General features: G+C 42.1%; 1 protein-coding gene across 2 annotated transcripts in view; it reads right to left on the bottom strand.

The window, feature by feature from the left end:
• Nucleotides 1-27,518, bottom strand: part of SLC25A20 (solute carrier family 25 member 20) — a 34,775-nt gene that overhangs the window by 5,474 nt on the left and 1,783 nt on the right. For both annotated transcript variants that reach the window (XM_068558799.1, XM_068558800.1), the window contains exons 2-5: nt 22,757-22,849; nt 18,707-18,834; nt 15,632-15,722; nt 621-738 (exon numbers count right to left, since the gene is read on the bottom strand). In XM_068558799.1, the coding sequence (XP_068414900.1) occupies nt 621-738; nt 15,632-15,722; nt 18,707-18,834; nt 22,757-22,849 (430 nt within the window). The remainder of the gene's footprint in view (nt 1-620; nt 739-15,631; nt 15,723-18,706; nt 18,835-22,756; nt 22,850-27,518) is intronic.

Here is a 27,518-nt window from a genome sequence, read left to right as displayed (position 1 = left end):
AGAACCAAGCTTGGCTTTGGACCCTTGAAGGTTTCCCGAGAAGCTCCTCAGCAGCACTTCCTATTTGCAATAATCACTTTGCAGTGATCAGATGCTGCTCTGGGGCGAGCACTGGTGTGAGTGAGCGCTAACATGCACGACATTATTTCATCTTCAAAGGCCCTCTGAGTGGTCCCCACTAATATGCCCACTCCAAGCAGTTATAACCAGAGCTAACATCTGGCCTTCCTCCAAGCTGTCATCTCAGAACAAGGGTAGAGCTGTCTCTGTCTCTTCTATTGCCACCCCAATAGGACATGCCTCTCAAGCCAAAAAGAGCTCCACTGCTCCTAAGTCATTCTTTCTTCCCACTCATCCCTCCAGCCACGATTTCCAGTTGCTACTCCCCTCCGACTGCCACGCTCATGATTTCCATCCTTGAGGGCCAGCCTATCAGAAGGATGGAGGGTCCCCCCATCCTCATGTGTGTCCATGCTGGCCAGAGGTAAGATGGCCTAAAACCAGGACACACAGTGCCGGCCCTGTCAGAGCTGTGGCATGTATGGTGCCAAGGCTCATCGGGAGATCCAGGCAAGACCCCCTGTGGCAAATCACCTCAGATGGAGGGCCTCAAAGGTTACCTCGCATGAGGGTGAGCACAGTCCCCTTGTAGATGCCTCGGATCCCAGCTTCCTTGTATAGCTTCTTTGCACAGTCCAAGGCACCAGTGTATTTGGTCTCCCCTGAAGAAGCTTGAATCTGAGAGGGAGGAAAGAGTCATCAAGTCAGCAACAGCAACATCAAAGTCAACAAACCTAGCAGGTTACAGAAGATTACATAGTGAGTGTGGGAGTGGTCATTATGCATTAGACCAATGAAAAATATAACTATCATTGGCAAATCGATAGTTATTTAGAATGTACAATATTGGTGGAAGTTACTATGAAATAAGGCTAGGTGAATATATGACAAAATATACTCACATTGACTAGAAAAAAAAATCAACAGAGGAGTTGGAAAATAAGTTGAAAAATAAGTTCCCAAATACAAGAGCATTCCCAATAAAGCTAGCTGGAAAAATAAAAAATAAAAAAAGCTAGTTGGTAGTCTAGAAAGGAGGAGACAAATACTTCAGTCAATCACTTATTCCTTCAACAAATATCCATTGACTACTAAATCCACTCCAAGCTCTAACTGATCATGAAGCTTGGTTAAAAGAAGGTGAACTGGAAATTGTATTCAGAGCTCTAAATACCTGGATAGAGGTCCTGTGTAGAGCCAGGAGAGGGCCAAGGAGAGGCCCCCTATCCCAGCCTCTGGGCTCCAGGGCCTAAGAGCCAAGAGCCTGAGGGCAGGCAGGAGGTAGCCCACAAAAGATCTGAGAGAAAGACAGCCCCATGTAGGATCCACAGCAAGTACAGAGTCAAGAGCAATCCGAACACACAAGGGCATCAACCAAAGAGTAATTAAAGCTGGAAAGAGAGTTCAGATTTAATAGTTCCAAGGAGAAACACTTACAAAATAAATATATAAGTCCAATAAATTTTTGTACATACCAACAATAACTAGTTGAAAAATAATGGAAAAGAATCCCATTCAAATAGCAATAAAGAATTATACTCCAATAAAGATGTTAAAATAAAAAAAAATAGCAATAAAGGCTTAAAAGGTTTTCTGAACTAAGAAGATTAAATTACTCTTTAAGGCCAAAAGGCTGTGGTATGAGATTATACCTGATGAAAGGAAGAAATACATTATTAAGAGGATATGGGGCTTCCCTGGTGGCGCAGTGGTTAAGAATCTGCCTGCCAATGCAGGGGACACAGGCTCGAGCCCTGCTCCGGGAAGATCCCACATGCCACGGAGCAACTAAGCCCGTGCGCCACAACTACTGAGCCCGAGTGCCACAACTACTGAAGCCCGCGTGCCTAGAGTCCATGTTCCACAACAAGAGAAGCCACCCAATGAGATGCCCACGCACTGCAATGAGCCCCCGCTCGCTGCAACTACAGAAAAGCCTGCGTGCAGCAACAAAGACCCAACACAGCCAAAAATAAAAAATAAATAAATAAATTAAAAAAAAAAAAGAGGATATGAAGGTAATAAATCTTCCTTTATAAGTAACACATGAAGTGCTGTTTTATTGCTGATACTGAAACATTAATATCAAGTTTTCTTGAAGGGGCACCTGCACCTAACCCAGAACTCTCCATAATGCTAGAAATATGACAGTCCATGTTCATTGGTCTAATATTGCATATTTAGGAGAAATATTCCTTACGGTGCAACCTCTTGCTATTTTTTATCAGGTACCTAATAACTTCAATGAGTACAAGAAAAATAATTGCGTGGACTCAAGAGTTTTAAAGGCTATTCTTTCAAGTGAGTGCCTACCTTCATGAAATCTGCAATATCTTAAACTAGCTCTTTCTATAGAGCTTGGTTTGTATTGGAGGAGAAAATCAAGTCTATGAGATTCCCAAGAGCAAAAACGTGGCCTTGTTGATCATCATATCTCTAGCCCCTTGCCAGGAATATAGTAGGTATGACTAGAAATCTATTAGTTAAATTAAGGTAGAAAAATCAATTCATAGTCAACTTTCAAGTAGCAAAACCTGAATACGCTAGGTAGTACACAATGTTCTCCTAAACTGATTTACATGTCTAAACTCAAGTTAAGCTTTCCTTTAAATACATTGATCTGTGTTCCTCTGATAAAGTTACAGAAATACTTCTTCCAGTTTCTGTTTTTCCAATGAAATCACAGGAGGTGTGACTTGTTTCAGGTATAAAGAATGTTCTTAGGAAAAAAAAAAAAAAAGCAATAAAATATATGTGCATCAAGCAATAGGATTTGCATAAATAAAACTCTAAAACCTTTCCAAGGGACACAAAAGAAGAGGTAAATAAAAAGGGAGTCATAGTTCTGGTTAGGAAAAGTTTTCAGAAAAGTTTTCAATCAGGAAGATGTCAATTTTTCTAAAAATAATAAATTTAAGACAATGTCAATTGAGTATCAACGGCTTTTTTAAAAATATAACTTCCCCAGATGATCCCGGCACAAGTGAGCCTGGTGTATCTGAGGAATGGCACAGAGGCCCATGTTATCAGAGGATGCTGGAGCTGACTCACAGTGACCTGGGGGGTCAAAGAGGACTGGGCATGGAATTGACATATTAACAGAATTTTCTCACTATTATGTGTGGTATAGACTATAAGCAGGGAAACAAGTGAGGAGGCCCTCACAGTCATCCAGGCCAGTGCTGAAGGTGACCTGGAGCAATGTGGTTGCAATGGAGGTGATGGGACGGGGTAGATTTGTGATCTGTTGAAAGCCAGCTTAACTGTTCAACAAATGGGATATGTACAGTGAGACAAAGTGTACAATCTAGGAGAACTCCTGGGTTTTAGGGCTGAACAACTAGACAGATGGTATTGCCACCAACTGAGCTGCAGAAGGTTGTAGGTAAAGCAGGTATTGAGGAAGACCAGGAGTTCAGTTTTGCACATGGTGACTCTGAGGTGCCTACTAACATCCAACAGAAATGTTGGATAACTTGAACCAATGTTAAAAAAAAAAAAAAAAAAAAAGAAGATAGAACAACCTGCAATTTCATACTTCCCCCTTTCAGAATCATAGGGTTATAATCTGGACTGAACTGCCTCAGAACTTCAAAAAATGTTCTTGTTCCACCAACAAGCATTAGCTCTGCTTTCTAATATAAAGAGAACATTTTGAACAGAAAAAAAAAAAAAAAAAAGAAATGTTGGATAAACTAGTCCAGAGTTCAGGAAAAGTCTGAGTTGGAGATATAAACTGGAAAATCATTATTATACAGATGGTGTCTAAAAGTCATGAGACAAGAAGAAATCATCAATGAGATGAGTGTAATATGACTGAGCCTTGTGCACATGAACATTAAAAGATTGAGAAGATGAGGATAAACCAACAACGGACATAGAAAAGGAGCAGCCAAGTAGGTAGGAGGAAAGTCAGGAGAGAAGCCAAGTGAAGATAGATCTTCAAGGAAGATGGGGGACCAGCTGAGTCCAATTCTGTTGATGGATCAAGATGGATCAATGTCCAGGCCCAAGAACTGAACGTTGGATTTAGTGTAAAAGTCACTGGTGGGACATCCCTGGTGGTCCAGTGGTTAAGAATCCGCCTTCCAGTGCAGGGGACGCGGGTTCGATCCCTGGTTGGGGAACTAAGATCCCACACGCCACTGGGCAACTAAGCCCGCCTGCCGCAACTAGAGAGAAGCCTGTGTGCCGCAACAAAGAGCCTGCACACTGCAACTAAGACCAGACACAGCCAAAAATAAATAAATAAATAAATGTTTTTTTAAAAAAAAAAAGGTCACTGGTGATCTTGACAAAAGTACTTTTGTTGGAGTTGTGAGACAAAAGCCAGTCTGATGTGGGTTTGACAATTAGAGAGGGGGGACTAGAGACAAAGAGTAGGAAAAAACAACAAAAACAAAAAACTTTTTCAAAGAGTTTTGATGTAAAGGGGAGCAAAGACAGGAAGCACAGAAATGGATGTGGAAGATAAAATAGAGAGAAGTTTGTATATTTAAGGTGAAAATACAAGCATGTTTATGCTTTTATTGCTGAAGAGAACAATCCATTGGAGAGCAAAAACTGATGCTGAAGGAGAGAGAAAGAAGAATTGTTGAAGCAAGGTCTCTGGATGGGCAAGAGGGGATAGGATGTGGGGTCAAACAGAAGCATGGGACATTCGTGGTGGAAACAGCCAGGCAGCCACAGATATAGTTAGATGCCAGTGGGTGAGTGGAGGCAGTGGAGGGCATCTGGTAAAGTCCTCTTCTGGTGGTTTCAGTTTTCTCAGTGAAGTAGAAAGCCAGGGGACTTCCCTGGTGGTGCAGTGGTTAAGAAACCACCTGCCAATGCAGGGGACACGGGTTTGAGCCCTGGTCCGGGAAGATTCCACGTGCCGTGGAGCAACTAAGCCTGTGTGCCACAACTACTGAGCCTGCGCTCTAGAGCCCATGAGCCACAACTACTGAGCCCGCATGCCACAACTACTGAAGCCCGCACACCTAGAGCCCATGCTCTGCAACAAGAGAAGCCACCGCAATGAGAAGCCCGCGCACTGCAACGAAGAGTAGCCCTCACTTGCCGCAACTAGAGAAAGCCCACGCACAGCAACGAAGACCCAATGCAGCCAAAAATAAATAAATTAATTAATAATAATTTTAAAAAAAGCCAGGTCATCTCCTGAGAGGGTAGGGGTTTGAGAAGAGAAGAGAGTTACAAAGTAGTCACCCAGCAGAGTGGAGGAGTGCAAGGGAAGAATATGGATGGGGACTGTCTCATCTAGGAGCAGAAAAGGACTTCAGGCATAAAAGAGATGGAAGAAGCCATGACGGAAAAGACTAAGGGACAAGGCTACTGAAAACAAACATTCCCTAACTCAAAATCAATATACAGACATCTAAGAAGTATTTTCCCAATCCTCCTGCTAAGTACAACAAAAAACTCTAGACATTATTTGTTTTAAATAAATATAAGAGGACTCTGAAAGTTTGGAGAGAAGAAGCAGACTGGTTAGGGACCTTGGGACTTGAGCAATGACATAGTGGTGAGTCCCCTGGATTTTCTTTTTTGATATATCTCAGACTTAAAGCAGAAGAAACTGGCAATCCAGGAATACCAACAAGCACAGATGAAAAAGAAGCATCGGGCTTCCCTGGTGGCACAGTGGTTGAGAATCTGCCTGCCAATGCAGGGGACACGGGTTCGAGCCCTGGTCTGGGAAGATCCCACATGCCGCGGAGCAACTAGGCCCGTGAGCCACAACTACTGAGCCTGTGCGACTGGAGCCTGTGCTCCGCAACAAGAGAGGCCGCGATAGTGAGAGGCCCACGCACTGCGATGAAGAGTGGCCCCCGCTTGCCACAACTAGAGAAAGCCCTTGCACAGAAACGAAGACCCAACACAGCCCAAAAATAAATAAATAAATAAATAAATAATAAAAGTGTTAAAAAAAAAAAGAAAAAGAAGCATCAACAATAGCCTGCATTCTCTAGACAAAGGACCAGAAAATGAACAGCCTAGAAAGACAGAAAATCTTTAGACAAAAACCACTCTACTCCAGCCATACACCATAGAAAAAACTGTGGCCTCACCCTCATCCACACCAGCAAAGACCCTGTGGGGAGCCCAGACTTCCACCTTCGCAGGGCTGTAACAAGGTACCCAACATGCTACATGGGCTACCTGGGTGGAGTCAGAAAAGGCCAAGTACGGAATAAGGACTTTCATCCCTGACAGCCTGTAACCATCACCCTCCTGTCCTGTGGTGTCAGTAGAGACACTGGAACTCCCACATCCACCCAGCAGTAAAAAGAAGTGCCCCACCCTCAAGTGTCAACAGAGGTCGAGTGGGTCACCTAGACTTCCACTTCCACTTGGCAGTAAAAAGGCAGCATCCCTCCCTTCCTACTGGAGTGGTGTCAAAGAAAGCCAACTAAAATGGAAAGATTAAGTAGGATCCAGAATCTCAATAAAGTATGCAAATATCCAGGTTCCAACTGGAAATCACACAACATGTCCAAAACCAGGAAGATCTCAAACTGAAAGAAAAAAGAAGCAATAGATGCCAATACCAAGATGACAGAGATGTTAGAATTATCTGACAAAGATTTTAAACCAGCCATTGTAAAAATCCTTCAACGAGTAATTATTAATATGCTTGAAACAGATTAAAAAAATTAGAAAGCCACAGCAAAGAAATAAAATATCAGCACAGAAATAGAAGATATGAGGAAGAACCAAGTGGAAGTTTTAGAGTTGAAAAATACAACCGAAATAAAAAGCTCAGTGGGGACTTCCCTGGTGGTGCAGTGGTTAAGAATCCGCCTGCCAATGCAGGGGACACAGGTTCGAGCCCTGGTCCGGGAAAATCCCACATGCCGCAGAGCAACTAAGCCCATGCACCAAAACTACTGAGCCCGAGTGCCACACTACTGAAGCCCAAGCGTCTAAAGCCTGTGCTCTGCAACAAGAGAAGCCACCACAATGAAAAGCCTGCACACCGCAACGAAGAGTAGCCCCCTCTCGCCACAACTAGAGAAAGCCGGCATGCATCAATGAAGACCTGACACAGCCAAAAATAAATAATAAATAAATAAATGTATTAAAAGGAAAATAAAAAAGCTCAGTGGATGGCTCGTTCAACAGCAGAATACAGGGGAGAGAGGAAAAAAAAATCAGGATTAGAAGACAGAACAATGGAAAATACCCAATCTGAACAACAGAAAGAAAACAAACTGAAACAAACTGAACAGAACCTCAGGGACCCCTGGGGCTGTAACAGAAAATCTAGTATTTGTTTCCTCACAGTCCCAGAAGAAGAGGAGAAAAGAGGGTAGGACTGAAAAAGTACTCAAAGAAATAACTGCTGAAAACTTCCCAAATTTGGCAAAACATAAACATATAGATTTAAGAAGCTGAGCGAACCCTAAACAGAATACACCCAAATAAATCCATGCCATAACACATCACAAGTGAACTTAGTTGAAAACTAAAGACAGAGAAAAAAGCTTAAGAGTAGCCAGAGAAAAATAACACATTGCCTATTGAAAAAAACAATTAGAATGACAGCAGAAACCAGGGAGGGTAGAAGGAAGGGGCACAGTAGCTTTCGGGAGCTGAAAGAAAAGAACTGTAGGTTAAGAATCCGCCTGCCAATGCAGGGGACACAGGTTTGAGCCCTGGTCCAGGAAGATCCCATGTGCCACGGAGCAACTAAGCCCGTGTGCCACAACTACTGAGCCTGCGCTCTAGAGCCCAAGAGCCACAATTACTGAGCCCACGTGCCACAACTACTGAAGCCCGCGTGCCTAAAGCCCAAGCTCCGCAACAAGAGAAACCACCGCAATGAGAAGCCCGCACACCACAACGAAGAGTAGCCCCGCTTGACGAAACTAGAGAAAGCCCACATGCAGCAATGAAGACCCAACACAATGAAAGAAAGAAGAGAAAGAAAGAAAGAAAGAAAGAAAGAAAGAAAGAAAGAAAGAAAGAAAGAAAGAAAGAAAGAAAGAAAGAAAGAGAAAGAAAGAAAAGAGAGGGAGAGAGAGAAAGGAAGAAAGAAAGAAAAAGAAAGAAAGAAAGAAAGAGAAAAGAACTGTAATCCCAGAACCCTATGTCAAGTGAAAATATTTTTCAGGAATACAGGGGAAATTAGGCATTCTTAGATGAAGGAAAACTAAGAGACTTTGTCATTCACAGACCTACCCCAAAAGAATGGCTAAAGGAAGTTCTTTAAATAGAAAAGAAATAACTCTAAAAGAAGGAACCCTGGAACATCAGGAAGGAAGGAAGAACATAGTAAGCACAAATATGGGATATTATATAATGGTAATATGAGGGACATTACATAGTGATAAAAGGGCCAATCCACCAAGAAGACATAGCAATCCTAAATGTGTATACATTAAACAAAAAAGCTGCAAACTATGTGAAGCAAAACTGATAGAACTGAAAGAAGAAACAAACAAACTCACAATTACAGTCGGAGATTTCAAATTCCTCCATCAACAAATAGGTAGAACAACTAGACAGAAAATCATCAAGGATAGAGAAGAACTCAACAACACCATCAACCAACAGGATATAATTGACATTTATAGATTACTCCACCAAATGACAGCAGAACACACATTTTTTTTCAAATGCCTGTGGAACATGGACCAAGATAAACCATATCCAAGGCCATAAACCTCAAGAAATTTAAAAGAATATAAATAATACAGAATATGTTTTCCAATCACAATGGACTCAAACTAGAAATCAATAATCTACAACACTTGAAAACTGAACAACACTCTCCTAAGTAATTAAAAAAGGAAGTCTCAAAGGAAATTAGAAAACACACTGAACTGGGACTTCCCTGGTGTCCAGTGGCTAAGACTCCGTGCTCTCAATACAGGGGGCCTGGGTTCGATCCCTGGTCAGGGAACTAGATCCCACATGCCACAACTAAGAGTTTTCATGCCGCAACTAAAACATCCTGCATGCTGCAACTAAGACCCGACACAGCAAAATAAATAATAAATATTAAAAAAAAGAAAAAGAAAACACACTGAACTGACTGAAAATTAAAATATATTGAAGTTTGTGGCACACAGCTAAAGCAGGGCTGAGAGGAAACTTTATAGCACAGACTGCATATGTTAGAAAAGAGGAAAAGCCTCATAACAATAATCTAAGCTTGCACCTCAAACACCTAAAAAAAAAACAAAAAGAAAAGCAACAAAACCCAAAACAAGCAAAAGGAAGTAAATAATAAAAAACAAGCAGAAACCAATGAAATTGAAAACAGAAAAACAATAAATAAAGTCAATGAGGTGAGTTCCCTGGTGGCCTAGTGGTTAGGATTCTGGGCTTTCACTGCCATGGCCTGGGTTCAGGGAGCTGAGATCCCGCAAGCCGCGTGGCATGGCCAAAAAAAAAAAAAAAAGAAAGAAAAATCTTTTTTGAAAAGATCAATAAAACTGACAAACCTCAAGTGAGACTGACAAAGAAAAAAAAAGAGAGAAGTCACAAATTAGTATTTTTTTATTAATTAATTAATTTATTTATTTTTGGCTGTGTTGGGTCTTCGCTGCTGCACGCAGGCTTTCTCTAGTTGTGGCGAGTGCGGGCTACTCTTCGTTGCGGTGTGCAGGCTTCTCATTGCAGTGGCTTCTCTTGCTGAGGAGCACAGGCTCTAGGCATGAGGGCTTCAGTAGTTGTGGCTCGCGGGCTCTACAGTGCAGGCTCAGTAGTTGGAGTGCATGGGCTTAGTTGCTCCGCAGCATGTGGGATCTTCCCAGACCAGGGCTCAAACCCGTGTCCCCTGCATTAGCAGGCGGATTCTTAACCACTGTGCCAGCAGGGAAGCCCCACAAATTATTAATACCAGGAATAAAACAGAAGATAACACCACAGAATCTGCCAATGTATAAAGGACAATAAGGGAATACTACAAACAACTTTACACACACACATTTGACAACTCAGATAAAAAAACAAAAACAAAAACTACCACAGGGACTTCCCTGGTGGCACAGTGGATAAGACTCTGTGCTCCCAGTGTAGGAGGCCCAGGTTCGATCCCTGGTCAGGGAACCGCAACTAGGAGTTCACATGCCACAACTAAGGAGCTGGCAAGCCACAACTAAGGAGCCCACCTGCCGCAACTAAGAACTGGCACAACCAAATAAATAAATAATAAAATATTAAAAAAAAAAACTACCACAATTTTCCCAATATGAAATAAGTAATTTGAATAGCACTGTAACTATTAAGAAAATTGAATTCATAATTTAATAATTCCTCCCCCACAATCTCCAAGCCCATATGGTTTCACTATAAAATTCTACCAAATGTTTATAGAAAAATGAACACCAATTCTACATAATCCCTCTCAGAAAACAGAAGAGGGAACAATTCCCAATTCATTTTATGAAGATAGCATTATTCTGATACTAAAACCAGACAAAGACAAGACAGAAAAAAAAATGACAGACTAATATCTCTCGTGACTATAGATGCAAAAATACTTAACAAAATATAAGAAAATAGAACTCAGCAGTATATAAAAAGAATTATACACTATGACCAAGTTGGGGGGTTTATTCCAGCAATGCAAAATTGGTTCAGGATTCAAACATCGATTGATGTAATTCACCGAATTAAGAGGTTAAAGGAGAAAAATCACATGATCACATTAATAAATGAAGAAAAAGAATTTGACATAAGTCAATATCCATTCATGAGAAAACTCTCAGAAAAAGAGGAAAAGAAGGTAACTTTCTCAACTTGATAAAGAGCATCTATCAAAAAAACTACATCTGGGACCTCCCTGGTGGTCCAGTGGTTAAGACTCCGCACTTCCACTGCAGGGGGCACTGTGTTCCATCCCTGTTCGGGGAACTAAGATCCTGCATCCAGCGTGGCGTGGCCAAAAAAACTAAACAAACAAACAAAAAACTACATCTAACATCATATTTAACAGTGAAATAGTGAATACTGCCCCATGAGATTGGGAACAAGGCAAAAATATCCATTCTCATCACTCTTATTCAACATAGTACTGGAAATTCTAGCCAGTGAAATAAGGAAATAAAAGGTAAACAGATTAGAAATGAAGAAATAAAACTGTCCCTATTTGCAAATAACATGATTATCTACATAGGAAATCCCAAAGAATCTACCAAAAAAAAATCCTAGAATTAATAAGGGCACTCAGGAAGGTTCACGTGATACAAGATTAACATACAAAAATCAATTGTATTTCTACAAACTAGCAATGAATATGTAGACAAAAAAATTAAAATTATAATACCATTTACAATGCCATTTTACAAAGTCAAATTAAGAGAGAAGCACTTAGGTATACAGGAAAACACATTAAGAGCTTATATGCTGAAAACTACACAATGCTGATGAAAGAAATTAAAGTTCTAAATAAATGGAGAGATATAACATGTCCATGTATTGGAAGACTCAAAATAATGTGTTAATTCTACCCAAATTGACCTATAGGTTTAACATAATCTCAGCAAGATTTTTCTCAATTTTCTAAATTATCCTAAAATTTACATGGAAATATTGGGTTGGCCAAAAAGTTTTCTGTAAGATGTTACGGAAAAACCCGAGCGAACTTTTTGGCCAACCCAATACAAAGGAATTAGAATAGCTAGAACAATTTTTTTCATTAATTAATTAATTTATTTATTTTTGGCTGTGTTGGGTCTTCGTTGCTGCACACGGGCTTTCTCCAGTTGCAGTGAGTGGGGGCTACTCTTTGTTGTGGTGCGCGGGGCTTCTCATTGCGGTGGCTTCTCCTGTTGTGGAGCAGCACAGGCTTCAGTAGTTGTGGCACACGGGTTCAGTAGTTGTGGTTCTCAGGCTCTAGAGCAGAGGCTGAGCAGTTGTGGTGCATGGGCTTAGTTGCTCCGAGGCATGTGAGATCTTCCCAGACCAGGGCTTGAACCCGTGTCCCCTGCGTTGGCAGGCGGATTCTTAACCACTGCGCCAGCAGGGAAGTCCCCATTTTTTTTTTAAAGAATAAAGTGGGAGGCATCAGTCTAGTCAATTTCAAGACTTAGTATATGGCTATACTAATCAAGACTGTAGTATTCATGAAGGGATAGATGCATAAATCAATGGAAGAAACTAGAGTACCCAGAAGTAGACCCACACAAATATGCCCAACTGATTTTTAACAAAGATGCAAACACAAGTCAGTGGAAGAAAGATAAGTCTCTTCAGCAAATGGTATGGTGCAATTGGACAGCCCTAGGGAAAAGAAAAAAAATAAAAGAACTCTGACCTAATTCTCATACATAATACAAATATTAACTCAAAATGGAGTCACAGACTTAAATGTAAAAGGTAAACTATAGATAAAACTTTTGGAAAAACATATTAGAAAATCTTTGGGATTGCAGGCTAGGTAAAGAGTTCTTAAGACCTGATGCCCCAAACACCCAAAACCCAATCCATAAAAGAAAAATTAACAAACTGGACTTCGTCAAAATTTAAAATGTTTGCTCAAAAGACTCTGCTGAGAGGAGGAAAAGACAAACTATAGACTGGAAGAAAATATTTGCAAACCACATATCTGACACAGCACTAGTATCTAGAATAAAGGACTCTCAAAACTCAATAATAAAAAAACAAATAATCCAATTAGAAAATGGGCAAAACACATGAACAAACATTTCACCAAACAGGATATACATATAGCAAATGAGCACAGGAAAAGATGTTCAACATCTTCAGCTATTAGGAAAATACAAATTAAAATGAGATATCACTACATACCTATCAGAATGGCTAAAATTAAGAACAGTGACAACACCAAATGTTGGTGAGGATGCAGAGAAACTGGATCACTCATACATTGCTGGTGGAAATGTAAAATGATAGAGCTACTCTGAAAAAACTGTTTGGTAGTTTCTTTAAAAACTAACACGCATGGGACTTCCCTGGAGATCCAGTGGTTAAGACTCCACACTTCCACTTCAGGGTACACAGGTTTGATCCCTGATGGGTGAACTAAGATTCCACATGTTGATGCGGTGTGGCCAAAAAAACCCCAAAAAAACAAAAAAAAAACCCACTAAACATGCAACTACCACATGACTCAGCAATTATACTCCTGGGCATTTATCCCAGAGAAATGAAGACTGATTTTCTCAGAAAAACCTCTGTACATGAATGTTTATAGCATCTTTATTTATAATAGCCAAAAACTGAAAACAACCCAGATGTCCTTCAATGGATGAAAAGTTAAACATATTTGTAGTACATCCACACCATGGACTACTAAAAAGGAATGAACTATTCATATATGCAACAATCTGTATGAATCTCCAGAAAATTAGGTTGAGTTGAAAAAGCCAATCTGAAAAGTTTACATACTATATAGTTCCATTTATATAAGTCTTGAAATTACAGGCTTATAGAGTTCAGATTAGTGGTTGCTGGGGTGGTTAAGGACTGGAGTGGGGTAAGGGAAGTGAATGTGGCTATTAAAGGGCTACATGAAGGATCCTTGGCATGATGGAATTGTTCTGTATCTTGACTGTAACAATGTCAATATTCTGGTTGTGATATTGTACTATAATTTTACAATATATTACCTCTGTGGAAGAACTGAGTAAAGGGTACGTGGGATCCTTTTGTATTATTTATTTCTTTTTTTCCCTTTGTATTATTTCTTACAACTGTATGTGAATCTATAAGTATCTCAATTTAAAAAAATTTAATTTAAAAAATGCACAAAATTAAATGATGAATGCAAAGCATGAAAAAGACTTGCCAAATATGATAAGAAATTAATAACCTTAATATGTCCAAAGGTTTTAGGGGTGGGGGAGTGACAGGTACAAACTATTGGGTGTAAGACAGGCTACAAGGATGTATTGTACAACTTGGGGAATACAGCCAATATTTTGTAATAACTGTAAATGGAGTGTAACCTTTAAAAATTGTATAAAAATCTTTAAAAATAATAAATTGGGGACTTCGCTGGTGGCGCAGGGGTTAAGAATCCGCCTGCCAATGCAGGGGACACGGGTTCAATCCCTGAACCGGTAAGATCCCACATGCTGCAGGGCAACTAAGCCCATGCACCACAATTACTGAGCCTGCGCTCTAGAGTTCGCGTGCAACAACTACTGAGCCCATGAGCTGCAACCACTGAAGCCCGCGCACCTAGAGCCCGTGCTCTGCAACAAGAGAAGCCACCACAATGAGAAGCCCGCGCACCGCAACAGAGTAGCCCCTGCTCGCGGCAACTAGAGAGAGCCCACGCTGCAACGAAGACCCAACACAGCCAAAAATAAATAAATAAAACAAAATAATAAATTCAAACATGTCCAAAGCTTTTATAAGTCAATAGAAAAACAAATGAGCAAAGAACACAAATAGGCATTTCAAAGGAAAAATACAAACAGCTAATACGCATCAAAAAAATTAACCTCACCAAAAAAAAAAAAAAAAATTAACCTCACCAACAATGAAAAGCAAGAAAAATTAAAACAATGCAAATTTTTCACCCATCAGACTAGCAGAGATTGTAAATTAGATGCCACAGAGTCTGCTGGGAAGTAAGAGCTCTTATACTATCGACAGGAATAGAAAATGACAGACTTTTATAGGAGGGCCATTTAGTAAAATGCATTAAAAACCATTTTAAAAAGTACATACCTTCAAAAAAAAAGTACATACCTTTAATCATACTAATTTCAAGTCTAGACATTTATCCTAAGAAAATAATCAGGAACACATGCAGAGACTTATTTACAAAGATCTTCACTATGTCATATAATTTGTCATGTCCCCAGATAAGGGATTATTGGGTAAATGACAGCCATGTATTGAAATATAGAAAATGACGCCTGAGAAAAAAAATCACAAAAATATTGTGACATATCAAATGAAAAAAGCTGGTTACAAAACTATTGCAATATGTGACCCCAATTTTATTTCAAAAGATAACTTTTTTTAATACAAGTTTACCAAAAAGACTAGAAGAATTCACACAGAAAGCATAACAGTGGGGTGGTATCATGGGTGATAAATACATTGTTTTCTGTGTGCTTCTCTGCATTACCAAAATTTTTCTAGCAAAGACTGTGTGTTAAATTGCTTCAGCCATTAGAAGAAAAAAGCAGTAACACTTTTTTAAAAAGGAGCCCTGTGTGGTAAGGCAGGCAGTCAGTTCACACCCTTGGCCTGGGAACAAGCCAGACACTTTAAGGGCACTGAGCCTTTGGGCAAATGGCAGAGACATAACATGTTAGGCAGGAGCAGCCTCCCTTCCACCTCTGATGAGACATGACTCACCTTTCAGAGTTCCTGAAGTAGCTGCTAATAAGGGTGGATAAGTCTGAGCTGACCCGTCACAGGTGTGACATTTGGTTGATTTGTTACACTGTCCTGGTTCTTGATTCTACTACGATTGCTTCCATGTTCCTGAAAACCTTGAAACTGTTTTGCACACCTGACCTGAAGTCTTTATAAAGGGTGAAAGGACATAAATATCCACACAAAATTGTATACCCAATGGAAAAAGCTAGCCACCTCCCCCCAAATCATATCCCCCCACCCCAGATCACACCCTCACCTGTAACAAGCACTTGATCCGTTCTCCAGGGGTCATAATTCCCGTGGTGAATACACCAGATAACATCCCAGCTGCAAATAGTTGGGGGTAGCTGTATTGAAAACAAAAACAAGAGGCAAGAACCTGTGACTAACCACCCAGAACAGAGGCAATCCCAGCAAAGAGGACTTTGAAAGAAAAAATAAGTACTTGGACTGGGCAGAAGTCCAGCACAAATAAAGCATATTTCACACAAAATCCAAGTTCTAGGTATATTCTGATATCAAATTTCCCAAGGCAGGGGTCTCAGTGCCAAGAGCAATATGAGCTTGGTCACGAGGCCCACATGCACACTCAGATGGCCTCACCCATGGGAGAAGTTTCCTCCCCGGCCTGCCATGCACAGTGACTATGGACGAGTTTCCAGACATCTCTGTGCCTTGATCTGTAAAGTTCAGGGTTGTTGTGGAAAAAAGCCTCTAACCCAGAATGTAGACCTCAGTCAACGCCAGTTCCCCTCCAATCTCGCCTCCTCTGGATCACCAAGGGCCTGAGAACATTTTAAGCCAAGATTCACAAAGGACAGAGGAACGGCTGTGGCCACTTCCACAGGCTAAGGAGCAGCCAAGCTAGTTGTGAGGAATGTGTCATAAGATGCTAGGAAGGGCCCAGTCAGGGATGGTACCCAGAGACATGATGGGTCCTGTGGCCTTCCATGCAGGAAATAGTCCCCCAGTGGCCAGAGATATGGATTCTTACCATGGCCCTCGCAGAATGAACCACACTGAATATTTGGAGGAATTGGAGGCTCCTAGCGTCACTGCTTGTCCCACCTCTGGCATCTCCTTTTCTTTCTAAGATTAGCTATACCAGACTGGTCCGGAGGCAGTGGAGCACAGAGTTACAATTAGCATTTCAATAGTGTCCCCACAATTTAGCAAATGTTGTTGAAAAACTTCACTTTCTTGCCTGAGCCGCAGGCCCCTCCTAACCCCAAGCCTCTGACAGCTGAGCCTTCAGGCCTGTCCCACCCTACAAGGAGCCCAAAACCTGGAAGACAGATGTCAAATGGGGAAAGGGAGACATCCACTTCAGATCCTTCCTTCCAGGCAGGGCACCAGTCTCAATGGTCCTGTTTTTTCCAGGCACTCACACAACTACCTCAGGCATGCAAGCCCAGCACACAAGCTGATTGTTCAACAGTCAGGAGACTTGCTTTCATGCATGGCCTCCTTTACAGTCTCAGTTCACACTGCTGTCCCCAAGAGGAGCCCTCTCAGCAATGAAACTTCCCCTCATGAGACCAACATCTATTCTTCCATGTATGCCCAGACCTTAGGCTGGACATACCTCTATCTCCCGGGACTGAGGACTTTCCTCTGAACAGGGTCTCTGTGTGTGCACAGGGTACCATGCAGACACCCTACGTGGGTGGCCCATTCTGCCACCCTTCACCCCCACACCAGGGAAGCATCTGTGAGTGCTGGACCCAAGGTCCTGGTAATGTTCCTTTCCATACCGTCCCCAAACACTACTGCAGGGAGTGGAAGGTGGCAGGGTTGACATTCAGGATTAAGAGCACGGCAGGATTATGGGGGCAGGGACCTGAGTGTCTCAACCTTTGCTTAAGCAGGAAGGGTGCTTCTCTGAGGACTGACACGATAGTACAGGGAATACAACCCACAGGCTGAAGTACTAGCAGTGAACCCACGGGGGTCCTTGTGCATGGCCCTTGTGAGCTGGCACATGAGCTAAAAGACCAGGTGCTCAGAGAGGACATGTGTCCATAGGACATTTGGACTACCAAGAGTCAAACACAGTTTCAAAAGGAAGACCCACACACTCACATTTGGGGCCACCTGAGGCTTTTCATAGAAGCTGGTCACATTCAGAGGGTCACAAGGACTCCAAAAATAGAGTTTCACATTACGAGCATTTCTATCTACGTCCAGACACTTACTCAGCCTGCTGTGGCCTGAAGTAGTGACAGAAAACAACCGCATGGCACCCTGGGCTGCCTCCCTTGAGCTCCTAATCCCAAGCCTACCAGGGTCCTGTGCTGCCTGCAGCCCCTCCCAGGAGCTGTCAGCCTGCACAGCTCAGACTGAGTGTGCCTTGTCATCCCATGTTTCAACTCAGAATTCCCCTGCATCCCAAGAAGCCTGTTTTCATTAACTACTTTATAAATTCTGAACTATAATTCTGCCTCATCTGCCTCTTCATACCCAAATCTAACTTAAAGTTTACTGAAAGGAAATATACTAATTTATTTCACTTTAACAGAGAAACCAGGGACTTCCCTGGTGGCGCAGTGGTTAAGAATCCGCCTGCCAATGCAGGGGACACAGGTTCAAGCCCTGGTCCGGGAAGATCCCACATGCCGTGGAGCAACTAAGCCCATGCACCACAACTACTGAACCTGCGCTCTAGAGCCCGCAAGCCACAACTACTGAGCCCGTGTGCCACAACTACTGAAGCCCGCACACCACAACTACGGAGCCCGCGTGCCTAGAGCCCATGCTCTGCAACAAGAGAATCCTCCACAATGAGAAGCCCGCACACTGCAAAGAAGAGTAGCCCCCGCTTGCCACAACTAGAGGAAGCCTGTGCACGGCAACAAAGACCCAATGCAGCCAAATTAATTAATTAATTAAATTTTTAAAAAACCCAGAGAAACCAATATCTGAAATAATTATATTAAAATGAAGTAAAACAAAAGTTGGAACCTTCCCTTCTCCCAACCAGGTGATGGGAAACAAGGCTGCTGCTGTCATTACTGCACCACCAGGTACCTTCGTGGCACACACATTTTAGCATTCAGACCTCCCAATGCTGTGGGGTTAAGCGATACTACCTCACAGAAGAAATTATGACAACCTAATAAGGGGGTGGGGGAGGGACCTGAGTTTTGCTTTTTCCCTTTTGGTTCACAGGGCAAAGGAAAACTCAAGTACCTCCCTCACGTGGAGCAACCAGGAGCTAGCCCTGGGGACCCAGGAGGACAGCCACTGCCTGTCAGCCAAGGTTCTTCCCCTTAACCTGTGTCACACCACCAAGCAGAACAGCATCGAGTCCTCCAAGCTTGTAAGTACTCACCTGAGCACATCCTCTGGGTGTTTTTGTTGCAGTTTCTTCCCCAAACCAAACCCAAAGAAGCACACGGCAAACATGGGGGTGACCCCAATGATGGGGGCGGCCATGCCCCGATATAGACCCGTGATGCCCTGCAAGGAATCACAGAAGTGGAAGCTGTTTACAGACACAGCTAACTTTTACATCACTGAAACAGGGAAGCAGTGTGTCCTCTGACCTGTGGCCTCCTTCCTTCACCTCCCCTCCAAGCAAGGAGAGCTTTTAAAAGGAAGAATACTCCCACATTTATCAGAAACAGTTGTCTTCTTATACACTGCTGGAGAAACTGAAAACAGCTCCTATTCTGGAAGGCAATCTGGAAATATGTAGCTTACACTTTCATCAGAAAATTCTCTGTCTAGAAATGTATTCTAAGGAAATACTCAGATATAATAAAGAATGACATCAGGAATTTATTAAGTAGCAAAATTCTGGAATGAACCTAAAAATTCCCAAATAGGAGATTGAGACACATTATGGGAACTCCATAAATGGACGATCACATAGCCATAAAATCACGTTGTAACATGAGAAGAGACTACTAAGTGAAAAAAAAGCAGGCTACAGGGACTTCCCTGGTGGTGCAGTGGTTAAGAATCTGCCTAACAATGCAGGGGACACGGGTTAGATCCCTGGTTCGATCCCTGGTCCCGGAAAATCCCACATGTCGCAGAGCAACTAAGCCTGTGTGCCACAACTACAGAGCCTGCGCTCTAGAGCCCACGAGCCACAACTACTGAGCCTGCGTGCCTAGAGCCCATGCTCCGCAACAAGGGAAGCCACCGCAATGAGAAGCCCGCGCACCACAACGAAGAGTAACCCCCACTCGCCACAACTAGAGAAAGCCTGCATGCAGCAATGAAGACCCAATGCAGCCAAAAATAAATAAATAAATAAATAAATAAAGCAGGCTACAAAACAGAATGTACAATGTGACTTCTTTGGGGTGACATTAGAGGTGTAAGAAATATTTGTATTTCCCAAGTATTAAGACATGAGGGGAGTTCCCTGGTGGCCTAGTGGTTAGGATTCCAGGCTTTCACTGCTGTGGCCCAGGTTCAATCCTTGGTCGGGAAACTGAGATCCCTCAAGCCGCCCAGTGTGCCCCCCCCCAAAAAAAAGACATGGGGTTTTTACTGTTAAAGACAATAGCAAGACTGCACATCAATTTTCACTAGTACAGTTTGATAATGAAAGGAACTATGTAGTAGCCAATAAATAGACAAATAGATATCCCAACCAAACAAGTTAGTAAATCAAGGAAGAGGAAGATCTGAGACCAAGGGTTTGGCCCAAGAGATGAAGGGGATTTCCAGGATGGTGTCTGGTACAGTGGGCCTGGGAAGAAACCAGTCTACATGGGAGTATAAGGATAGAGGACTCCAGGAGGAGTTTGTTTTTTCCAAGAAGAACAAAGCAAAACAATAAACATTGTAACAACAGATTATAACTGTTTAGGCAGTGTGGAAAACCAAACAAAAAGGTATTCTACAGAGCATTTAGGGTACAGGATGACAGGGGCAGAGATTCAAAGAAACACAAGCAAAAGAAACTGATGCAATTTTTAACCCAACCTCAAGAAAAACAAAAAGTTGTACAAGAAATGAAATGCACATCATAGAACATTACTTAGTTAACAGAGAAAAACATATATAAAGTTGTAATCATGAAAACACTGAATTGTACTAAACCACAAAGTATGATAAAATTACATGGGCAGGGCAGAAAGGTGATAAGGAATGCAAGAGTTAAAATCATCTACCACAAATAGGTAGCTAAAACACATTTTTTTCTCTTTTTTTTAATTGGAGTATAATTGCTTTACAATGTTGTGTTAGTTTTATTTTATTTTTTAAATAAATAAATTTATTTATTTATTTATTTATTTATTTTTGGCTGCGTTGGGTCTTCATTGCTGCACGTGGGCTTTCTCTAGCTGTGGTGAGCAGGGGCTACTCTTTGTTGCCGTGTGCGGGCTCCTCATTGTGGTGGCTTCCCTTGTTGCGGAGCACGGGCTCTAGGTGCGTGGGCTTCAGTAGTGGTGGCTCACAGGCTCTAGAGCGCAGGCTCAGTAGTTGTGGCGCATGGGCTTAGCTGCTCCACAGCATGTGGGATCTTCCCGGACCAGGGCTTGAACCCATGTTCCCTGCATTGGCAGGTGGATTCTTAACCACTGCACCACCAGGGAAGTCCCTGTGTTAGTTTTAAAACACATTTTTAAATGTATAAAATATACGTGTGCATCTAGGTAGAAAACAGCATTAACAACTGAGAGAGCTGAAAGTAACCTCTAGAGAATTGGGGTGGGAGGGCTACTTTGTTACAAGTCCTTCAGTAGCAAACTAAGTGCTTGTATAATTTTAATACAAATAAGGGATAATTTTTAAAACAAAACACAAAAAAATGTTACAGTTGCTCCCTACATAAAGTAGCAGAAGAAACAGGGTGGAGTTGCACACTGAGAGTGTCCACAGACCTAGGCTGGAGAACCTGCCTCGCTACAGACCCTGGCCATTCACAACCCATCTTTTTTCCAGAACTCAAGGGGCACAACTGTACCCGTCAGTACTCCTCCCAGATCCTGCAAAGGTCTAGCACTGCTACAGGCTGTAAGCAGACTCTCCAAGGACAAAGTGCAGAGGAGGTAAATAGGAAAGGTTAATAGGAAGAGAAGGTTCTGAGAAGGATCAGCAAAAGCAGCATGTGACAAAGCCCCCCAAAAGCCCCTCCCACAGCTTCCCACCTGGGCTGAGAGGATGCCCAAGGCCTGAGGGCCAAACCCATGCCTCCCAACAACTCCTCTAGCCTTCCTTCCACTGTCTGGCCTACCCAGTTCCATGCAGCACAACCAAGACCCGTCTGGCAGCACCAGAAAGCAGAGAGCTCAATCTGGCACAGCAAAACCCAGAGACAAGCACAAATAGAAACTAAGGAAGCCTATTCAACTCTGCAGGGAGTTGGGTTTATACGAGCCATTCTCATCAGGCCTCCAGCACCCAGCACACTGCCCAGGCGCTGAATAGGTCCTCAATAACATTTGCTGACCAAGAGGCATGAAATCCTGCCTCTCTGTAAAGGCAGAGAACTCTTAGCTGACTTGAAGCCCAAAGCCTCCACTGGACACCGATCAGACTCCATTCTGGGCTGATGAAAGGAAGAGAGCCTTACAGAAGAAAAGGCAGCACTGTCTCACGCATGGGTGGTTGGGTAGACTCCACCTCAAAATCTTCCTCCCATGCCTGGGTCCTGCAGAAACCCTGGGAACAACTCTTCCTCCCAGACCGAGTCCATCACTCACCAGCATCCCCTCTTTATCTGGGTGACACATGCTTCTCAGTTTCTGTATATTTAATAAACACTATATATATATTTATTCATATTAGAGTTATATTTTAGGAAACAAAGGAAAAGTTCTCAACAAGGTCTTGTCACATATGTGCTAATGAAGTCAGTAATAAACATCACTAGTAATTAAAACTTTTTTAAAATCCCATGTTTTCACTTTAAGAAATATCTGAAAAATTACTATGTAATTCAATAACCTCAAACAAATTTAGTTTCCTTTAGTTAGTTTAGTCTAGGGGTTTGAAGACTCTGCTGGCCTCTTTCACTGTTCCTCAGACTGGCTGACTCTTCCTCCAGATTTTATGTGAACTTCTGACACTGATCCCTGTCAAACTGACTGATCCAGATTTGCATTTTCTTCTATTTCATGTCTCCAACTATTCCTCATGAATTCCCTGTGGTCTAAATTCTGCCTTCCAAAAGAGAGAACCATTTTAGAACCATTTTATTAGCTTCAGTCATTCACATAAAACAGTAGCTGGAACTATCAAAGACTCCAGAGCGATGACAATAGGAGGGCATAGGATGGCACAGTGAGAGAGCCACAGCTGTGGGCTAGACCTCCAGCAGAACTACGCAAAGTCACCCTATCCCCCAGAGAAGTAACAAATCAACCCTGAGAATCTGTTCCTCTGAATAAGAGAAATGCCCAGCACCAAGATTCTGTACCTCTCTCATAAGAGTCTTCCGGAAACAGTCAAAGGTCCCAGAATACATGGGAGGCTGTCCAGGCAAACTTGGGGGCTGCGTCTGCAGTCGGACCTGAAACCAGAAGTTAAAATACAGTCATTTCCCAGAATCAGAACTGCCTGTCGGCAGCGATGGCCCAACTGTCTGCTAAACTCTTAACGGAGAAAGCTGCACCTCTGTGCACGTCTTCAGCATTCACTTTATCTGCTGGATTCAGACTTCTCTTTCCTCCAGTTTATTCAAACCCTGTACGCACAAGTCAATAGTAGCATGCTTTTGGAGAGAGTGACAGTTCCTCTGATTTCCTCAGCCACTTACTTTTGCTATTTATTTCTTATCTAATGGATCCCACAATGATCCAGTGGAATAGGTACTACCAGTTTACAAATGAGGAGGCTGGGTTTAGTGAGTTCAAATCATGTGCCAATGAATGCAAAGCTCAGTTCAGCTCTAGGCACTCTCCACATCCATTTGAAGTGCCTTGCCGGTGGTTAGGTAAGGTGCTCAACAAAGATATTTTGGAGTGAGGTGGATTTGATCCTACTTTTCTTGGTCCTCATCCTTCTCCACCATTTGGTGTATCCAATGCTTCAAACTGTCTCTCTCTTTAAACCTCCCTTCTTGGTACTCCTTCCTTTGTCTCCCAGGCATCCTCCAAGGCTAAGTACCCTACTCATCTGTTCCACTATCCCTTTCAGAAAACTCAGATTCCAGGACTTCAGCTTCTGCTCAGTGATGACTTTTACTCAGCCATCTTCAGACCTTCTCTCCCCACCTTTTGGGGTACATTTCAAACTGCCTGGAGAAGCTCTCCCTACTCAAATCACCTCCAGAATCTCATCCTTTTGATGAATCACCCGTTTGTGCCAAAGCCATCAGGCTACCCTCCTTCTCAGGATTTGAAACTCTAGCATCCGACCACTTCCTGTTACTTCTCCTCCTCTTATTCACATGAGCACCAAGGCTTTTGGAGAGTTCCTTCAAGATTCTTCCAGAATCCTAATTTCTTCCTCTCTCCATCTGAAGTCTTCTCCTAGGCCAAGTCCTCACCTATTCTTACCCAGTGTGATGGTTTTCAAATATGCCCACTAACTCTTTGATACTCTTCCCCTTCAAAAGTTAATCCTAATTCCCCTCCCCTTGGATGTGGGCCAGACTCAGTGACTCACTTCTATCGAACAGAATGTAGTGGTTTTGATGCTATGTGACTTCTCCAAGGCTAGGTGACAGAAAGGTCAGCTTCTGCCTGTCTTCATCTCTGGTTATTTGCTTTGGGGAAAGTCAGCCACCATGTTATGGGGATACTCAAGCAGCCTGAAGAGGTCACGTGTGGAGGAAAGAAGGCCTCCTGACAACAGCCAGCACTAACTGCCAGTGTGTGAATGAACCACACAGAAGCCAATCCTTCATATTAGTACAGTCCTGGCCAACATCTTTTTGTTGCTTTTGGTTGAAGGAGAGGGTCTTTGGTTCAGTATTGGGTTTTTTTAAACAGCTTTATTAAGATATAATTCGTATACCATAAAATTCACCCATTTAAAGTATACAGTTAAGTGTGTCTTAGTGTATTTGCAGAGTTGTGCAACCTTCATTATAATCAGTTTTAGAATATTTTCATCACCCCAGAAAGAAACACCACACCCATTAGTAGTCACTCCCCATTCCCCTCTCCTCTCAGCCCCTGGCAATTACTAATATAGCTTCCATCTCTATGGATTTGCCTATTCTGTATATTTCATATAAATAAATCATACAATATGTGGTCTTTCACACTTGGCTTCTTTTACTTAGCATAATGTGTTCAAAGTTCATCTATGTTGTAGAATATATCAGTCCTTCATTCCTTTTTATGGGTAAGTAATATTCCACTGTACAAATATACCATGTTTTGTTTATCTGCTCATCAGATAATGACAAATTACATTTTTTCCACTTTTATTATTATGAATAATGGTGCTATAAACTTTTGTGTGCAGGTTTTTGTGTGGATATTATGTTTTCAATTCTCTTGGATATTATATTATCCAAGCATAATTGTATTGGTCAAGATTCTCCAGAGAAACAGAACCAACAGGATATGTAGATTTATTTGTTTGTTTGTTATAAGGAATTGGCTCACACAATTATGGAAGCAGACAAATCCTAAGACCTGCAATCAGTAAGCTGGAGACCCAGGAAAGTCAATGGGATAGTTCTAGTTCAAGTCTGAAGACCTGAGAACCAGGAGAGCTGATGGTCCAAGTCCCAGTTCAAAAGCTGGCAGAGAAACTAACACAACATTGTAAAGCAATTATACTCCAATAAAGATGTTAAAAAAAAAAAAAAAGCTGGCAGGCTCAAGACCCAAGAAGAGCCAATGCTTCAGTTTGAGTCCAAAGGCAGGAAAAGACCAATGTCCCAGCTCAATCAGTCAGGAGGGAGGAGTTTCAGCTTTTTGTTCTATTGAGGCCTTCAACTGACTGGATGAGGGCCACCCACATTAGGGAGGGCAGTCTACTTTACTTAGTTTACCTTAAATGCTAATCTCATCCAAAAACACCCTCACAGATACACCCAGTATAATGTTTGACCAGTATCTGAACACCCCACAGCCCAGCTGACACATAAAATTAACCATCACAGGAGAATTGCTGGGTCATATGCTAACTCTATGTTTAACCTTTTGAGGAACTGCCAGACTGTTTTCCAAAGAGCATTGTATGAATGTTCCAGTTTCTCCACATCCCATCATCTGTTATTTATTTATTTTTAATTATAGCCATCATAGTGGGTGTTAGGTGGTATCTCACTGTGATTTTTATTTATATTTTCATGATGGATAATGATGTAGAATATTTTTCATGTGTTTATTGGCCATTTGCATATCTTCTTTGGAGAAATGTCTATTCAGATCCTTTGCCCATTTTTTTCCTTAACAATTTTATTTTATTTTATTTTATTTTTTATTTCTTTATTTTTTTGGCTGCACTGCATGGCATGCGGAACTTCCCTGACCAGGGATCAAACCCGCGCCCCCTGCAGTGAAGGCATGGAGTCTTAATCACTGGACCACCAGGGAAATCCCCAGTTTTTTTGTTTTTTTGTTTTTTTTTTACTGTCATAAAATACACATAAAATTTACCATCTCAACCATTTTTAAGTGTATAGTTCAGTGATATTAAATACATTCATAACGTTGTGCAACCATCACCACCATCCAGAATTCTTTTTGTCTTATAAAACTGAATTAGTTTACTAGTTAGTAAATTAGTTCACTTAGCCTAATGTTTTCAGTATTCATCCATGTGGTTGCAAGGTCAGAATTTCCTTCTTTTTAAGGCTGAATAACACCCCATTGTATGTATATGCCACATTTTGCTTATTCATTCTTCCATTTGTGGACACTTGGGTTGCTCCCATGTTTCAGCTATTGTGAATAATGCTGCTATGAACAGGGGTGTACAAATATCTCTTCAAGACCCTGCTTTCAATTCTTTTGGGTATATATCCAGAAATGGAATTGCTGGATCATATAGTAATCCTATTCTTAATTTTTTGAGGAACTGGCATACTGTTTTCCACAGTCACTGTACAATTTTACATTCCCAACAACAGTGCACAAGAGTTCCGAGGTCTCCACATCCTTGCCTAATAATAACACTTATTATTATTATTTTTTGGCCGTGCTGTGCGGCATGCAGGATCCTAGCTCCCCGACGAGGGATGGAACCGTGCCCGCCGCAGTAGAAGTACGGAGTCCCAGCCACTGGACCACCAGGGAAGTCCCTATTGTTGTTTTAAGCCACTAAGTTTTGGGATAAGTTGTTACACCACCAGAGATAACTGATACACCCAGTTATATACTTCTGCAGTCTTTTTCCTTGTTATTTTTCCTGCTCTGAGTTCTGCTTCCTAATCCTTCTCAGGTTGCTATCATACTAACTTTTCCAAGACACCATTTTCATCCTGCTGTTCCTCTATTTCTTTAAATTTCTCATTCCTGATTTTGTTAGGGCCTTATGTCCCACACTAAGGAACTCACTCTCTAGGCAATGGAGGTGACATGCATATCTGAGGAGTTTATAGGACACAACAGCAGAAATGTCCAGAGGCTCCCACTGCTTTGCATCCAAAATCCCTTATTTGGTCTTCAGATCCTCCATGGTCAGGCACAACCTGTCCAAGTTAGTAGAGAGAGAGAAATGGACCAAAACTTCTGACTGATATCTTTTTGTGATTTTGTATAAATCTGTCTCATCACGACATCCGCCACCCAGGCCCAGCAAGAACATTAAAGTCCTCCATGGCTGGTCTTATTTTACAGCCTGCTCCCACTGTCAAGCCTATATCCACCTTCACTCCTGCCTTCCCCCTACCCAGAATGTCTGGGTCTCCCTACTTCTCCAGTCAGAACTCAGCCAGCCCTTCATCACCTGCCATAAAGCCTTTCCAAACTGAAGTGCTGCACCTCTTGCCTTCCCAGACCACAGTTAGTCACCTTGGACCTCTGAAAGTGCCTCTAGGCCAGGCTTTGACTGGAGGCCATCTGGCTCTTTGAGGTCAAAAGGACAGCAGTCGGCAATTTGTGGTTTTGGCTTAAGCTAAAAGGAGACTTTCTGGCTATTAAAAATGCAGTGAGCATTTTCAGTCATTTCCATTTCAGTACAGAGATCCTCAGGCCCTTCCTGGGAATGACATCTGATTGGGGAGGAAGGGCAAGAGGATATGGAGGTAGGAGCAACATTTGTATTAGGGAGCAACA

The sequence above is a fragment of the Eschrichtius robustus genome, chromosome 12, assembly GCF_028021215.1.
Source record: "Eschrichtius robustus isolate mEscRob2 chromosome 12, mEscRob2.pri, whole genome shotgun sequence".
NCBI lineage: Eukaryota > Metazoa > Chordata > Mammalia > Artiodactyla > Eschrichtiidae > Eschrichtius > Eschrichtius robustus.
This window is presented reverse-complemented; position numbering and strand designations above follow the sequence as displayed.